Source organism: Agelaius tricolor, unplaced genomic scaffold (genome assembly GCF_023055355.1).
Source record: "Agelaius tricolor isolate 1412-34295 unplaced genomic scaffold, bAgeTri1.0.p SCAF_9, whole genome shotgun sequence".
NCBI classification, from domain to species: Eukaryota; Metazoa; Chordata; class Aves; order Passeriformes; family Icteridae; genus Agelaius; species Agelaius tricolor.
The window spans coordinates 45,282,178-45,297,876 of NW_027269269.1; the positions used below are offsets into that span (position 1 = coordinate 45,282,178).

The 15,699-nt window shown below is 39.8% G+C and overlaps 1 protein-coding gene across 6 annotated transcripts in view; it reads right to left on the reverse strand.

The window, feature by feature from the left end:
- Positions 1 to 15,699, reverse strand: part of EPHA6 (EPH receptor A6) — a 374,179-nt gene that overhangs the window by 46,621 nt on the left and 311,859 nt on the right. For all 6 annotated transcript variants that reach the window (XM_071433800.1, XM_071433802.1, XM_071433798.1 and 3 more), the window contains 2 exons: positions 13,723 to 13,784; positions 3,756 to 3,965 (listed from right to left, as the gene is read on the reverse strand). In XM_071433800.1, coding sequence (XP_071289901.1) covers positions 3,756 to 3,965; positions 13,723 to 13,784 — 272 coding nt within the window. The remainder of the gene's footprint in view (positions 1 to 3,755; positions 3,966 to 13,722; positions 13,785 to 15,699) is intronic.

The window sequence follows — 15,699 nt, forward strand, 5'->3', positions numbered from 1 at the left end:
CTATTCTAAAACGGTATCTTGCTGTAAATTTTTTTGATTCCAGGTAACAAACAGGAATCAATATTTTATTTCCTAAAAACCCTCTCATCAAAGACATATTTACATCCTTTGTCTCAATAGGCTGGAAGGAAAAAAAAAAAAAAACACGCTCACACAATAATTGGCCACTGCATCATAGATATAAAAGTCTATTTTTGGCTTACAGTGTATTGTAGATAATTTCCAAGGAAAACATCCAATTCTACCATTCAGTTTCTGACACCAGGACTAAGACAAAAAGGGGAAGATAAAATAATCAGTTTCCTCTGAGCACTGACAGTGCTGTACAGGGAGATGTGAGGCTAAAATACTATTCTTCAATATGCAGACTCACTCTGTGGATTTCTTGCAGTTACAGATACAGCGTTGTTATCAATAAAAATCTCTGTGGATGGGAAACATGAATTCTAAAATCACTAGAATCTTTGAGAGAACACTGAGGGTTTAACCGTCACATGTTGAAAACAGTATGGAGCTAAAGAGTTGCTATAAAATCCTCCAGGAATACACATGGCCTGCTGTTGGGAAGATGCTCATGAGGGGGAAAAAGGTCAGTGCCAAAGTGATGGGCAGTGAGAGCTGCAGGAGGATTTGGCACCCAGGGTGGGCTTCTTGTCCCTTCTGTTACCATGAAAGCTTTCCCTGAGTCCTCCCCAGGCATTGTGACAAATCTTTCCTTCTTTGTGTCCCCACCCTATTTTGGTCAGAGTTGTGCTGAGTCCTTTTAAAAACTGACAGGGCTTTTGACTTCCTGCTGAGTGTTCCTAGAGAGAAATCTGCTGGATTTGCTCAGGGGAACAAGACCCCAGGGATGGAGCCCATAGAAGGCAAGAGCATCCCACAGAAATCTGGCTGTCCCCAGTTCATACAGTGTGAGTGTGACACAGCACATGGACTGCAGCTGTCAGTCTGCCCTCAGGAATGAGGGAAGGACACTTCCCAAGGACCACAGGTGACAGGAAGAACTGGGCAGGCTCTGCCACAGTGACTAAAACAGTCAGTGTGTGATGACCCACCTGCAAGGACAGGAAAGCTGGAGTTGAAGGAATAAGTGATTTGAAATGCTCTTCATTTCCCTTACACCTGACTCTGTTGCTTTGAACTCTTCCCATTTACAAAGATTTTTGTTCATGTCATAATGGCACACAGCATTTCTCCACCTTAGTTTCAAAGCTTTTTGATCTTCTTTGGGGGGTTCATGGTCAAAACAGATTCACCTTGGATGCCTGGCTGCCACAGGGACCTGCCTCTGCCATCAGCCTCTGTGACATCCCCTCCTGCTGGACATGCCCTAAGCACCTGCCCAGCAGCATTTGGGGGTCCAGCACCTGGCTGCAGCCTTGGCAGGGTGGAGCTGTGACTCTGAGGCACTCCTGAGTTCTACACCTACACCAGGCTCTCATGTTTGGGTGAAAAGGAAAACAGGGAGCATTTCAACAAAGCCTGTTCTACATTTCAAGGAAGTCCTTCAGCACAGAAAAAGGAAAAAAGGAATATGTCATGGCACTATTTGTGTTTTTCACAGCACACACATCCTGATTAAAAGCAGCTCTAGCAATGATGACCAGGACAGGCACTAACTGCTCTGTAAAGCTAATTGTTCTGTGTCAGTATCCAGCAGAAAATGACAGGATAAATAATAGCTGAAAGCCTCCAATTCTCATTTGGTATCTTCCCTGTACCTCACTGGGAGAGGAGCTGCCCGGCCATTCCCAGTGCCTGGCACCAGCTGGGGCCATTATCCTTGCTCAGAGCTGAGATTGTCACTTGACTTCTGTCATGGGGCACTTGGTGCCAGCTGAGCTCCTCACAAGGGCCATTAGCCAGCCTCAGCCCTCATGTGAGAACCTGCTCAGCTGCAGCCATGTTCATCTTCCCTTTCAAGCCTCTTGCTAAGAAGCAGTGTGAAGCAAAACAGGTTTTGAGAACTAAATGAAGGAAATCTCTGCTAAAAGTAAAATCTGGGGTCCTTTTTACCCTAGCTGGCATATTAAAACCAATAGAAAACCTTGTAAAGTGACTTGTTTTCCTTTAAGTCAGCTTGCAGTTCTGTGTAGAACTTCTAAGAAATGGAAGTTGCAGCAAAATTATCATAACACCTCTATTTTAGGCCTAAACTAAAAGTAAATATATATTCTACATATATATATATATAATATCTAAAATCCCATTACAATATCTTAATTGAATTCAGCAGATGCACCACAATACCTACTGCAGTACAGAGAAATTAGATGAGTTCCTTGTTTTGGCCATACATCACTTTTTAAAGTGGAATAGAAAAAAAAAGGGTAAAATAAATTATTTAATGTTCATTTATCTTCTCTATTACAATTCTGTCACTGTGCCCTATCATGGGAATATACAAACTCTGCACATTTTGTGAGAGTAGTAATGAGAACGCACTTTGCCTCTGAAATAGTTTAAATGATAGAAGTGAAAGTTACTAAAACCTCAGCTTGCAATTAACTCTTGTGATAATAATTGCATCTGAAATGCAGTTTGGTATCAGGAAAAATGGTGTATTGGGACTTGTCATTTGTCTTCTTCACGTTCAAGAATATTTTGCCTCACTGGAACCACCCTACAACACCACAAACCAAAATAACCCACCCCAACTCCCCTCACCCAAATCCCATTTTCCCAGGAATTAAGTATTAATAAGCTGAGACCTAAACCATGCAAAGAAGGTCCTACATGTCCTGCTAGAAGATAAACTTCAGTGAAATGAAATTGAAATTCTAATATATGAATGCAAGGCTTGCATTGGCAGTATGCTTCTAACAGAAAAGCTGGTAAGATTCTCTCATCTCCCACCTCTTTTACAAACATATCCCTGTAAAGGAACACAAATTGCCAGAAGAGGAAACAACATGGGGAAAGAGCCTCCACAGCCAACAAAACCAGAAAGAATGAAAAAGGTCTCCCACTTATACTTGCACATTTGCTTAAAATAAACTTTTGCCAAAGTTTATTAACACATTCCTTAGCCAAAAATCAAAACAACTTCCTTAAGCACTGCCAGTGCGTTTGCTGAATCACATGACTGAGAAGGGAACAACAGCAATTCCAACTGTTCTTCCTGTGGCACAGGCAAATCTGAAACTGGAATATTGTCAGAACCCAGAACTTTGCTCTGGCTGCCCTGGAGGGCTCAAGACCCTGGCAGGGGGCTCAGAGACCTTGGCATGGAGTCAAAGACACCTGTGCCTTCGATTTTAACCCATAGAAACAATTACCAGCTTTGTGTGAAGATTTACAAGCCACAAGTGTTTGAATAGAATGATAGTGAATTTATGAAGGGTGAAAAAGTAGAATTTTGGGAGTTTAGAATGGAGGTTCAAGAGACGGAGGAATCTGGGCGTGTCCTTTCATCTTGTCCTCCATGGTTTAGAATAGAGACACACTGTCTAACACAGGTGATAGGTATTGGAAAATTATTGTAAATAATGTACACCTAGCTCTTAGGATAAAAAACTAACACTGCCCAGAGGGTGGTCAGTGTGCCTCAACCTGACCTGTCAGACAGACCTCCACAGAGAAAGAATGTATTAGATAAGAGAAAATAAACAACCTTGAGAACCAACTTCTTCTTCGACTGCAGGGCTGGGAAAAAAGACTTTTTAGTATCTCAGGAACCATTCCAACAACACAAAACTCGAGAGAATAGAAGAGGCACCAGGCAATCAGCTGCTGAAATTAGATAAGAAACTCACGCTTGTGGTGTAGGCAGCTTCGGGGTCGTCCTCCAGCACCCGTGACAAGCCAAAGTCGGAGACCTTGCACATGAGGTTGCTGTTGACCAGGATGTTGCGCGCCGCCAGGTCCCGGTGCACGTAGCCCATGTCCGACAGGTACTTCATGCCAGAGGCAATGCCCCGCAGCATTCCCACCAGCTGGATCACTGTGAAGTGCCCGTCGTGCTTCTGCAAGGGGAGAAACAGCTCAGCTACTTCCCTTTGTTTCGTCCCAGTGATACCAACCACAGCTCTGATTTAAAACACTTCTGCTTCACGAATTTTAGGAACTTATTGTGATTGCATTCAAAAGCTGCCCACTTGCAAGCTTGTTTTTTCAAGGACTTAAGTTGCTTGGCAGTACATCCCATCACATCTCTCATTGTGCAGCTTCTCCCCCTTTCCTCCACATTTTCACACATTTCACAGTCTTCCTACTGACAACATTTAATTGCTTTCATACTTGGTTACTATGAACACTTTCCCCCAACACTATTTTTAGTACAAGAATGAGAAAGGACATAAATTTCTTCACCTATGGCCTCAGGAAACAAAGAATTCTCTTTTTGTTGTCTCAGCCTTGTCTGTTTGCATTGAGGTACTGCTGTTGAGGTACTCACTTTCATGGTATTTTTTGGGGAAAAAAAAACCAAAAAACCCAAAATAACCTGAAAAAAATTTTGGGGCTTTAGCTCAGGCTGCTTGTGCACCTTATACCTAATCTCTAAACACTATATCAAATGGGGTGGAATTCAGGAATTCAGCTTTGCCAAAATTTTACAGGCAGATTAAGGTTAAACTGAGACCCATGAATGCATTAAACTGCTTGACACCTTCTGAAATCTACTGTAAATAGGAGTTGTGCCATTAATTGTGCTTGCCCAGCTGGGCAGCCTTGCTGGGCCTCAGTTTCTCCATCTGCAGCATCAAAGTTAACATTTCTCTATGTCCTGCTTCAGACAGCTCCTGAATTATGTGGCAGTGGGGACCTGCACAGAAATGTGACTGCAGGCTCCCTGCCTTGTTTAGACCTGCCCTCTCTACCATTCACAGCAGACTGCTTGCAGGAGTATTTTTATAGTGACCTAAACTGGCAGACATTTAGCTTCTCATGGATTATTCAGTGACCCGAGGATTTTTATGTTCACAGGAACAGCCAAACAAAAACAACTCCTGCAAACAAGTTACCCTTCCATTTTCTCTTTCAACACTTCTAGCATTGGGCTACAGACAAATAATAAGTTCTGATCAGCATTCAGCACACTTCTATTGCTTAGCTCATACATTTAAGCAAGATTTTTTTTTATAGGGGAGAAGCTTATAGGAAGTTCAGCAAATTCATTAGATTCAGCAAAGCAACAGGCTAAACTATGCTTAGCTTTATCCCTGGTCAGCAAAGTATTTCAGCATTCCCATAATGATTCAATGATTTGGGGCCTGTATACAGCTAGTCAGGATATGAACATTTAAAGACTACAACAAAAATCAGAAAGAAAATGGTAAAAGCAGGATATAAACACACCTTGTCAGCTAGATGACCTCACTGGCTTATTATATGTCTCAGCAACACTGGTATTGAAGGAGCCATTCCAAACACAACAGCCACCTCCCAAGAAAGCACATTTAATGACACTTTGAAGCCAGCTATTTACAACTGATTCAGAGCAATTTCCCCCCCTCGAATGTGTGAGTGTCTTATATCAGGGCAGTAAAGCTTTTCTGTCTAAAATCTCCTCCAAAGTGGAGGCAGCTCTCCCAAAGGAGGCCACATCCTCCTTCCTCATCACCATCAAGGCCACAGATGAGCACCTGGTTCTGCAGAGGACACTCAGCTGAGGCTCAAAACACAACTTCCATGAGTCCTAAAGTACCAGTGACAGGTGTTTTCAATAAACTCATTCCATCCAGCAGTTAAGCAAAGAGAGACAGATTGTATTCTTAACTACTTTAAGCTGCTTCCTGTGAAGGAAGGACCGGAATTCTAGACAATATTTTTGTAATGAGGCCACATGGGATTTCTGGGTTTGCCTTTTATTTAATAATTCTAATTGTTCAATTGATTAAAAATTAGAAAGGTAGCTGTCAACAGTTAGTACTCTTCACACTTACCATGTATGGATTACTTTTTTCAGCTAACTGTAGAATTAGGATTTGGAACAAGGTGCTACCTGAGTTTTGCAAAACGACCATTCATGCCCCTCTCTACCCCCACAACAAAGCACCAAACTAAACCAACCCCTCAAACCTCTATATTTTACCTCCTCCTTTACAGCTCAATTTTTTCAACAAACCTGAGTCATCTGCAGCACCTCCCTTAACCTTTTGTCTTCTTGGATTGCAAGCATTCACTCCTTCCTTTTTTAATTTCTGCTCTTTCAAAGTTACACCATGCTTGGCTGATTTTTCATAAAACATAACCTTTTGTCTGCTTTTCCCAAGTCTCAGTACTTACCTTACCAGTATAGCTGTAATGCCTGACTTTAAAACAATCTCATGCTTTTGCTATTCTCTCCATTGTTCTTTCAAGTTTTTTTGGGATTCTGCCTTGACACAAAAAGTTAAAGCTTCTTATCTTCACTGTTCAAGAAATGACAGACCTGCTAACGTACCAGCTGCAATTTTATTCTGTCCTCCTTCTCCCTCTGTATGTTTCTCAGAATCCTCTACTGCATCTGTTCTCCTCTCTCTTTTCTCATGCAGAGTTTTATATTTTTTCACTGCCAGCCTTGCAGTTGGACCAACTACATTTTTACTGTCAGCAGAAGTCTTTTCTCAATCAAGTCTCTTTGTAATCACTTGTGCATCAGTTTCCATGCCAGCTGTATCCCCTTACATTCTATAAACTTATCATTCAATGCATCAAAAAATTTTTGATGTAAGCTGATCAGGATACAGACTATGAGCTATATTTAACCTTTGGAAAATTCAGCTAGGTTGATGAAATTATAGCAGGTAGAATCTGACCTCATATTTTCAGCATTTTTCAAGCCCCCAGGTACAATCCTTTGGCAACTTTCCTCTATTTTGTTTCATTCACTTGGCACATAGGGAAATAAAACACTCATCTGACGGATAGCATGGTTGTTACCCAGGGCTTTATTCCCATAGCTTAGATTTGAAATATGTTTTTGATAGGATTCCCATTGGGCTGTTAAGGGTGTTAATCAATACTGGCAGCAATTCAGACCTCAGTGGACTCACCACATTTATCCTATCATCCCATTAAATTTTAATCAAGCTTTGATGGCTTTTCTAAATAAACTTTTCTCAACAGCTGGGTATAGATGCAATATCTGAATAGCTGCTCCTGCATTTAAGCAGTCCATAAAAAGGCCCTGAAAAAATTATTTTTATTCAGCTACAATTTGCTTTTAAGAACCTCATGTAAGTGAAATATTCTCCTCATGTTACAGACCTTTCAAGAGGACTAATAATGGGCTGCTGAAGAGGTTCCGTTACTGTAGGGGAAGAAGGAGGATATCCAGACTTTCTCCCATTGCGTTTTTCCCTTCAGTTTTCAGCCCCGGTGCCCAGTTTAGTGCTTTTCTTCAAGCCTGTGGAATTTTTCTTCCTCAGAAGGTTTTTTCCATTTCACTACCAAGTAATCTTTTGGAGGTGTGGCCACTGGATTTTTCTATATGTTTTTCTGGAGTTCCATCAATTCCAAAATCCACTTCCTTATGTGCCAAATGACTCAGAACATTTTTAGGCCTTTATCCTCTGTGCAGGATTTACTACAAGTCTAAAAATTTTCCTGCAGATTATTTAGATCTCATTTTAGATGGAGAACAGCACTGAAAATAGTGTGTGTGTGTGTTTAACTTAGATCATATTCACCACTGACACTTCCTACTGGTCACTGGGTGAAAGATGCAATTTTTGCTATGCATTTATTGTTACAGTTTAGTTAAGATTTAGTTGCACAGTAGTGCAAAGTAAATGGTGGGACTTTGTTAAGATAAATCTTCCAAAATTCAAGTTGCAGCTTGGTATTTCTTGGAAGTGTAACTCGTGCTTCAAGCTATCATGTGTGTCACACTGAAGTTTATATTTTTGGTACTAAATGAGATCAGCTGATAATTTCCTCTTCATTCAACTGTTGACAGAGCTCTATGCAGACTCAATTATTATTAATAGATTCCATTAATTCAATTTCTAATTACTTTAGTTCATTTTAAATGCTAATGAGTGATCCTACACAGAGTGCAGGACAGCCCTACCCCATACTTCTTCCCATCCAAATTCCATTCCCTCCACACAGAATGTAGCAGAAATTTCATGAAAATCATATTTCTCTGGCTGCTCACAAGCATCTCATGTTTTAGAGAGAGTTTTAAAGCCTTACTGAAGCCAAAGTTTATGAGATCAACTGCTTCTCCCACAGCCACAAAGCCTGAGCCCTGCTACAAAAGGAAACCAGATCTGTTTGACAGAATTAGTTCTTGACAAATCCATGTTGGCTCACACTTATCTCGCTGTTATCTTTAAGATGCTTAGACTTTGTTTGATAATTTGTTCCAGAAATCTTACAGCAGTTGACATTAAGCTGACTGGCCTGTAATTTCTTGGCTTCTTTTTTCCTCTCTTCTAAAAGACATTCAAAATCCCTTCATTTAAAAGACACTGGCTCTGTTCTGATCTTCTGATTTCTCATTCTTGACAAATTCATAAAGAGCATACTGAGAGAGTCCACATTACCTTTCAAATTCTTTTTGCCTTCAAATACAAGACTATTTGTAAAAAATTTCTTGCTGCTCAGTGCTAAGAATATCTACAGTATTTAATGTCTAAGTAAGAATATCTACATATTAAAAATACCCAGCATTTCTACAGTAAATTCCCACAATAGCATCAGAAATGCTGTTTCATACATCCTTTTAGGAGGGTAAAACATTGCTTGAGAACAAATGCTGGCACTGTAGCATCAGCGACACCTTCTCAGTGCCATCTTAGTTCACTTAAATATATGCTGCTTACAATTTCACTATTAAGGTAATGTAGTCTTTCAAATTCACTTTCTAATTGCTCAATTCAATTTTAGTGTAAAAAAAAATGAAAAAAGTATCAGCAGCTTCCAGGTTCCCAGTGCATGTTTTCTCTTTTACAGACTGATTTTTGAAAGCAAAATGCCACCTTTATCCTGCCAGGAAAGGAACGTGCCTCCAATAAATTAAAGTGCCCAAGAATACTGCATGGGAAAGCAAAAGAAGGAATATTAGTTATGAGCTCCAGTGTTTTTGCCTCTCTGAATGCAGATAAATAATAACAGGAACCATTAAACTTAGAGAAGGCCATCTGGCTTTCTTTCCCCCACAGCCTACTCTGTCTGGTGAGGCCATGTTAGATGGATATACAACACACACTTTACAACACTGTTTCACAGAATTTGCTGCAAGTGTTCATTTTTGTCTTCTCTCACTTTCCCCCCAAACTTGCTAAATGTGTCTGCCACAGCATCTAAACTGTAGCTGAAAAAAGGGTGAGTGTGATGGCAAAGCTGCTCTGAGAATAACTTCATAACGATTACTGCAAGACACAGCAATATATCACAATATTTTCTCTGTCTAGTAACACTTATCTTAGCCTCTGCTAGGCCAGCCTTGTGGGATTAAAGCTGAATTCCAGGGTTTCATTTGCTGTACAGTCTGCTGCAGCTGGTGCTCTAAGGCAATTAAGCTTATTTCTTATAGACTCAGAAAGAAAAAAAAACCAAAACTGTGGCAGCATTTTCACTTACTATGCTTGCCTGTATATAAATCTAACTTTTTTCTACAAGTATTTTAATTTTCTGAGGTGAATGGAAATCCATCAGCACCAGTCTTGAGTAGAAGAGAAGAATTACAATGGCAAATAGCAAAAATGAAGAAAGCAAGGTGGTGCTGTGATTACCCCAGGTAAATGCATCCCTTCCTTTTACAGCTCTGAGTTTCACAAAACTGGGGAAGACTGAAGCTTCTTTCAAACCTAAATATCTCTGTCTATTCAGCACACCTTGGACACTGAGCAGGAACCTACTCTGGTAGTCTGCAGCTGCAGAAAAATACTGAAAGAAGTTCAGTATTCTGGTGATACTCTTTTTTGTTCATTTTATGTGATTCTGTGTAGCCAACCACAAACCTCCTCCAAAAGGCAGCTTCCAGACATGTTCCTTTTCTGTGTTTAAATCCATGCCCACATTGCCTGGTGCATGAGGAGGTGAGCACGGACCACAGCCAGCTCAGAGCTCTCCAGGAATCATTCTTCCCAAGAAGCCACCTCACCTCCTAACCACCCTGTTCCTCTCCATGTGATGCTAAATCCAATTATTTTAGCCAAGAACGACCCCTTAAATGGCTGTGAAAACAAAATGGAGCAGATGAGATTGTAATCTGAATAGCCTCATGAATCTGTGAGGCACAGGCTTGGAGAGTGGGCTGAGTGGGGGACGGTGCATTGGGGAGAAAAAACCAACCTTTGGGAAAGGACTTTTGTAGGAATTATTGCAATCATCTCATAGGCTTGGGTCTAACAGCCATCTCCAACCCACAGCAGGGCAAACTGCCAAACTGCTTGCTAAAAAGGTTTTGTGGGTTTTCAGCTTTTTTTCCTCTACTTTGTGGTTATTCTGCATCTCCTGGTTGTCTTTCTTGTCTCTTCTGCAGCCTGTATCCACAAGCCTGAGCAAACACATCTGACTGCAACTGCCCTGTCTAATCACTAACATCTTTCTGTCAATACAGAGACCTGCCCTTTCAACCCTTCTTGCCTTTATTATTTGCCTCATATGCCTGCAGAATAAAGGATTGCTGAGATCTCCATGACACAGGCAGGTAAAACACAATGACAATGAGCCCTATCCAAAATCTGCGTGTGCTAACAGGAAATTTTACCTGTGTCTCCTCAATTCCCAAGGGATAGCCACTTTCTTTCCAAGCAGAGATTTCCTCTGTCTGGAAGCTGTTGGTGTAATGCTGGAAGAGGCTTCTAGCCCCTAAGGAAATGCTTAGCTGGAAACCCACATCCTTTTTCAGAGAAAACTCTCCAAGTGTTACCAGAAATGAAGCCTCATGAACCTCATTTCTGGTCAAACAATTGTTTCATTGATGGCAAATTTCAGGTCTACTTTTCTGGGATGATTAACTTACATGTCTCAATCTTATATGATAAAAAGCTTCCAAACAATACCACAAAAAACTAAGTTTCATCTTTTGTAAATGTGTTTTATATAATTGCAAAAATAATGCAGTATTTCTGAGGAGAATTCAGTGTCAAGTGTATCCAGCAATTTAGGATGTCTGATGAAGCACAATCACTGAAATTAATTACCATCATCTTACAAAATTAGTTCTAATTAGCTGATGCCTTCCCACTTCAGAATATCTCTGAAGCAGCTTCATATTGCAAATCCATGCCAATGTTTTTTACCCAAAAGCTCAGCGTTAGCAGCCAGCATACAGAATACTTTGTGGGGAAGACGTAATTCAGCTGAGCTTGCTATTAAATCCATACAAATAGCAGAAAGTGGGCACTGCTGTCTCTAAAGCAAGGAGTAAAGGCTTTTTAGATTTTAGGGATGAGAGATTAAAGGGTGGGGGAAGGCTTCTGATTCGTGGCACAACCTGTACTGGCATGAAAGCAAATATCCCACCACAGCTGTGAGGAGGGTGATGGCAAATAGAATTCTTCCTCTGGAATACCCTCACATGGGTCACCTCAGAATCTCACTTTGAATTTGTAAGACTGACCCATTTTTGCAGGCTTTTGGAGAAAGACAGATGGAGGGATGTGCTGGGGAATTTTTGCTGGTTGTGGTATGTAGGGAAATATTTCTTAAGGTGAGAAATAGACTTTTTCCCCCTCTGTGTAAAAACACTTTGCACTGGAACAATTGATTCCTTTAAATAATAAGAAAGACAGACTATGCGATAAGCCCTTCCAAATCCCACAACATTTGTTATAGTCACTGAACGCCTTTCATTAGGATTGCTAAAGATAAAGCCTCTCTGCTGCTTTGTATCTTCACAAAAGCTTTTAAAAATGTGGACTTATATCTGCAGGAAACAACTATTATTAATGAAGCAGCTGGATTTCTTTTTAAATAGGTTACTTTGCAGCCATTTGCTCTACTAATTATAAACAGAAATGCTGACATATATCTACAGTGCTTTGGGATGCTGAATATTATCTAAAGTACATTTAAAAAGCCTTTTAGAAGAATAACCCATATCTGAAGTATGAATTGAAGCTGTGAAATAATATACATGAAAAACAGCTGCAGAAATTATTAGCTCACATTTCCCCCCAGCAGTTCTGCTTCCAAATATATCTGATGCAATGTGAGAATCATTGCTCCACAGTAACATCATAATTCTGCTGATGCCACTTTCTATTAAAGTATCCTAATAAGTAGTAACTGTTCTGATACATGAGTGCATGTGAAATAAACCTGGGATATAGATATCACACCAGAGTAGTTCAGAGAAAGGTAATTCTCTCTCATGAATTATTTCAGGACTTGGTTCTATTCTCTTCTATGAAATTCTCCATGCACACACACATGCACAGGACAATGTTTCAGGCCCAGACAAATCTTCCTGGGGCACTGCTGAAAAATCACAGAGCAGGAAAGCTGTAGGTACTCAAATCAGGGGCAGTTTCCTGTGCTGCAGATGGACAGAGACATGAGCCAGAAATGAAGGGGGAGTAATTTTTAAAAACTACCCAGTGTCCAAGACATGGATGATATCAAATGCTCCATAAAAATAACTTGGTTTTGAGAAATCAGCAAATTATCACAGGAAACTGCTGGTATGTTCTTGACAACATAACAGATATCTGTCATGTGTCTTGACAATGGAAAATAATAAATTATTTGGGAGAGTAGGTGAGGAGGACAACAAAGAAATGTCAGAGAAAAACTACTATGGAATAATCCAAACCAAAAAGTGAAGAGAATCAGGGTCTGGACGTATCTGTGCCAGTGGCTCTGCTGTACTCAGGACTGTATCCCTTGCTCCAATTGCTCTTTGGTGGCTTCCCCTCTTCCCAACAAGTATTGCCTCCATGGCTTTCTCCCCTCTCATGTAAATCTTTCTCAAGTGCTGGCTGCTTTTCCCTCCTGCTTATTCACTTTTTTTCTCTAAGCAGTTCCTTCCTCCTTCTACCACAGAAGAGCCTTCAATCACCATCACCAAGATTTTCATGCCACCATTTCCACAGCTCCCTGGTGAACATCTCTCCTTTGGGATAACCTTTCAAACAAGTTCCCAAACCCACAGGTCCCTGACTACCCACAAGCCCAGATTTAACATTCTGCAGGATGGAAATGACAAGGGTTCTGTTAAAAACGGATTATTTTAGGATAAGTTTAGCTCACAGAGGCGGGTCATCCTTTCCTTTTACATTTCTAAAAAGAATTAAATACAATTTTGCCAGCATATTACTCACATTTTCTGTAGCCCTTCTTTAATGTTTACTAAGGACCTTTGGGGGTTAATTAATGCCAGGACAATTCACCCATGAACTGTTTTCTAATTCAATTTGTTAAATGCAAGTAGTCATAAATATTATAAATCAATTACTGAGTATATTCTACGCTTCACCAACCAAAAAAATCATAACAGAGTATTTTTGAAGGTGATTGAGAAAAATTAACCACTTCCATAAGGCCAGGCATTTATGCTTCAATTTATCTTTTCTTTCACAAAAACAATTTGAAATACATTTTGCTAAATACAGGAACTACTTTTGTAGAAGAAATCAATTATATTCTGAAGTTTAAATCTTTTTTTCCAGCCATGCTCTAATGTATTACTGTACCTCAGAAACATACCCTGGGGAAAAGGCTTCTATTCTTCACCAGAAATCCATGAATAACATTATGTAGAAATTAATTTGTGATAAATGATTTAAAATCTTAACCTAGAATGGTTTCTGATTCAAATGTCATCAGAAAATGGCACCTCACCCGCAGGAAGGAGTCAAGGGATCCGTTCTCCATGTATTCAACTACAATCATTACTGGTCTGCCTGCAAAACAGCAAAGAGACACATCAGCATTATGCACATATTATGGGGCTTTTGCAATTCTAGCTGTTCTGCAGAGGTCATTCACAGTAGCTGAATATATAAAATATTTCCAAAATTCTCATTTATATCGCAAACACAATTCTTTGTGTTACTCCTAAGAATTATTTTCTATGCACTTCTTTTTTTCTTTTGTTCTTACTGGATTAGCTGAATGCACATCATTCACTTTGGTGTACTCTCCCTTAAAAATGATCAAAGAAGAGCCTGCTATCTCCAAATAGCAAAACTTGCCATGTAATATTTTGGAATGTATCTGAATTAAGGCAAAACCCAAATATTCATAAGCCCTGTCCAAGTTATTACAAACTGAGTGTTATAATTTTCCTCTAAAAAATACAAGTCTAATTGACTTAGGAACATGGGAGGCAGATAAAATGGGGTGTCACAAAAAAAGTTCTCCTAGATCTGCTGTGTGCATTGGGTGCTTATAATCCAGAAAAACTCTGAATTCATGAAAAATTATGTATATTTTGTAGATACCTAAAATATGCACAAGTCAAGTGTGCATACTCAAATCAAGGTTTTGCTCAACCAGCACAGTCCCAGGGTGGCACCATATCCAAATTGAAGCAGAACAAGACATTACATTTATTTCTTGAAAGGATATCCAAATGTGAAGATACACTTTTGAAGTGTGTACTTAACTTAAACACCAACTCACTACTGGTACCCTTTAAAAAAAAAAAACCCTCTATAAGTGCTTGACAGGAGAGGGGCATTCAAGCTGCCAACCAGGCTGCACAGCAATTCTCAGAATTATTAATATCCAAAAGCAGCCATTCTAGACAAAAAAAATTAATGAAGAAGAATGTTAATAAGATTAGGAAGGAGGTGAAAGGGCTTAAAATGGCAGAATTTTCTTTTCCTGGGAATGCCCATCTCTTTTGGGGTTTGTGGGAAACCAGAGCTATGCCAAATGGTGACACTGAGTCCACCATTTCCCTTCCTCAATTCCACACTAGCTGGGCCAATATTTTTCAAGCCCAAAAGAAGACTCTTCAATCACTTCTTTTTTTTTTTTTCTCTTAAGCTCAATTTATGTTTGTGATTTTTTTGGATGCGGGGATGAGAATCAAACAATCAAACACAGTGTTGGGCTGATAAAACATAGAAGGGCATTTTGATTGTTCCACCACAATTGTCCATTTCTGTTCAGTTTGGTTAATAGTGGAAGTGTTTATTGAACTGTCCACAATGTACAACAGGCCACAGCCAGGTATTTCTCCTGAGCTGTTACAGTGAACCTTCTATCTAAAAAGTGAATGATCCATTTCTGTGTTTGCTCCAGCATGCTGACCCAAAGTTTTGGGTTCCTGGTAATGCCCATTCACAGAGCTTTCTCTCGTCTTTTTGTAGTTCCTATCACTATTCCCTCATTTCCTCTAATGAAATTCGTGATTATTTCTGTATTGACTTTCATGTTCACATCTTCCATGAATAAAACATTTCATAGTGTTGTCACTATACTAATTTTTTTTTGTGTATGTGTAAAAATTCCCAGATGCCTTGATAAGTCTTTTTGGATAGCCCTTGGAAGTGTGAAGAATAACCTGCTTCTCTCTTTTTAACTGAATGTTTAGCCTCAGCTTCTGATGTGCATCTGCCACCAAATCAATTATATTCATCTACACCCATTGGTTATGCCCTGGTTTTACAATATAAACTTAAAAGATACATCTCTTTTAAGCTCTTAGAGATCAGAGGTTTTAAAAATTCATGTTTCCTTTAGTTCAGTTTGCTAATGATGACTGGTTGTACAGCCCACTCTCTTTAGTTTCAAGCACATGAATGCCCCGGATTCCCTTCCCTTTATCATTTCCTTACTGTCACAGGGCTGACACCTCCCCATGAAAGG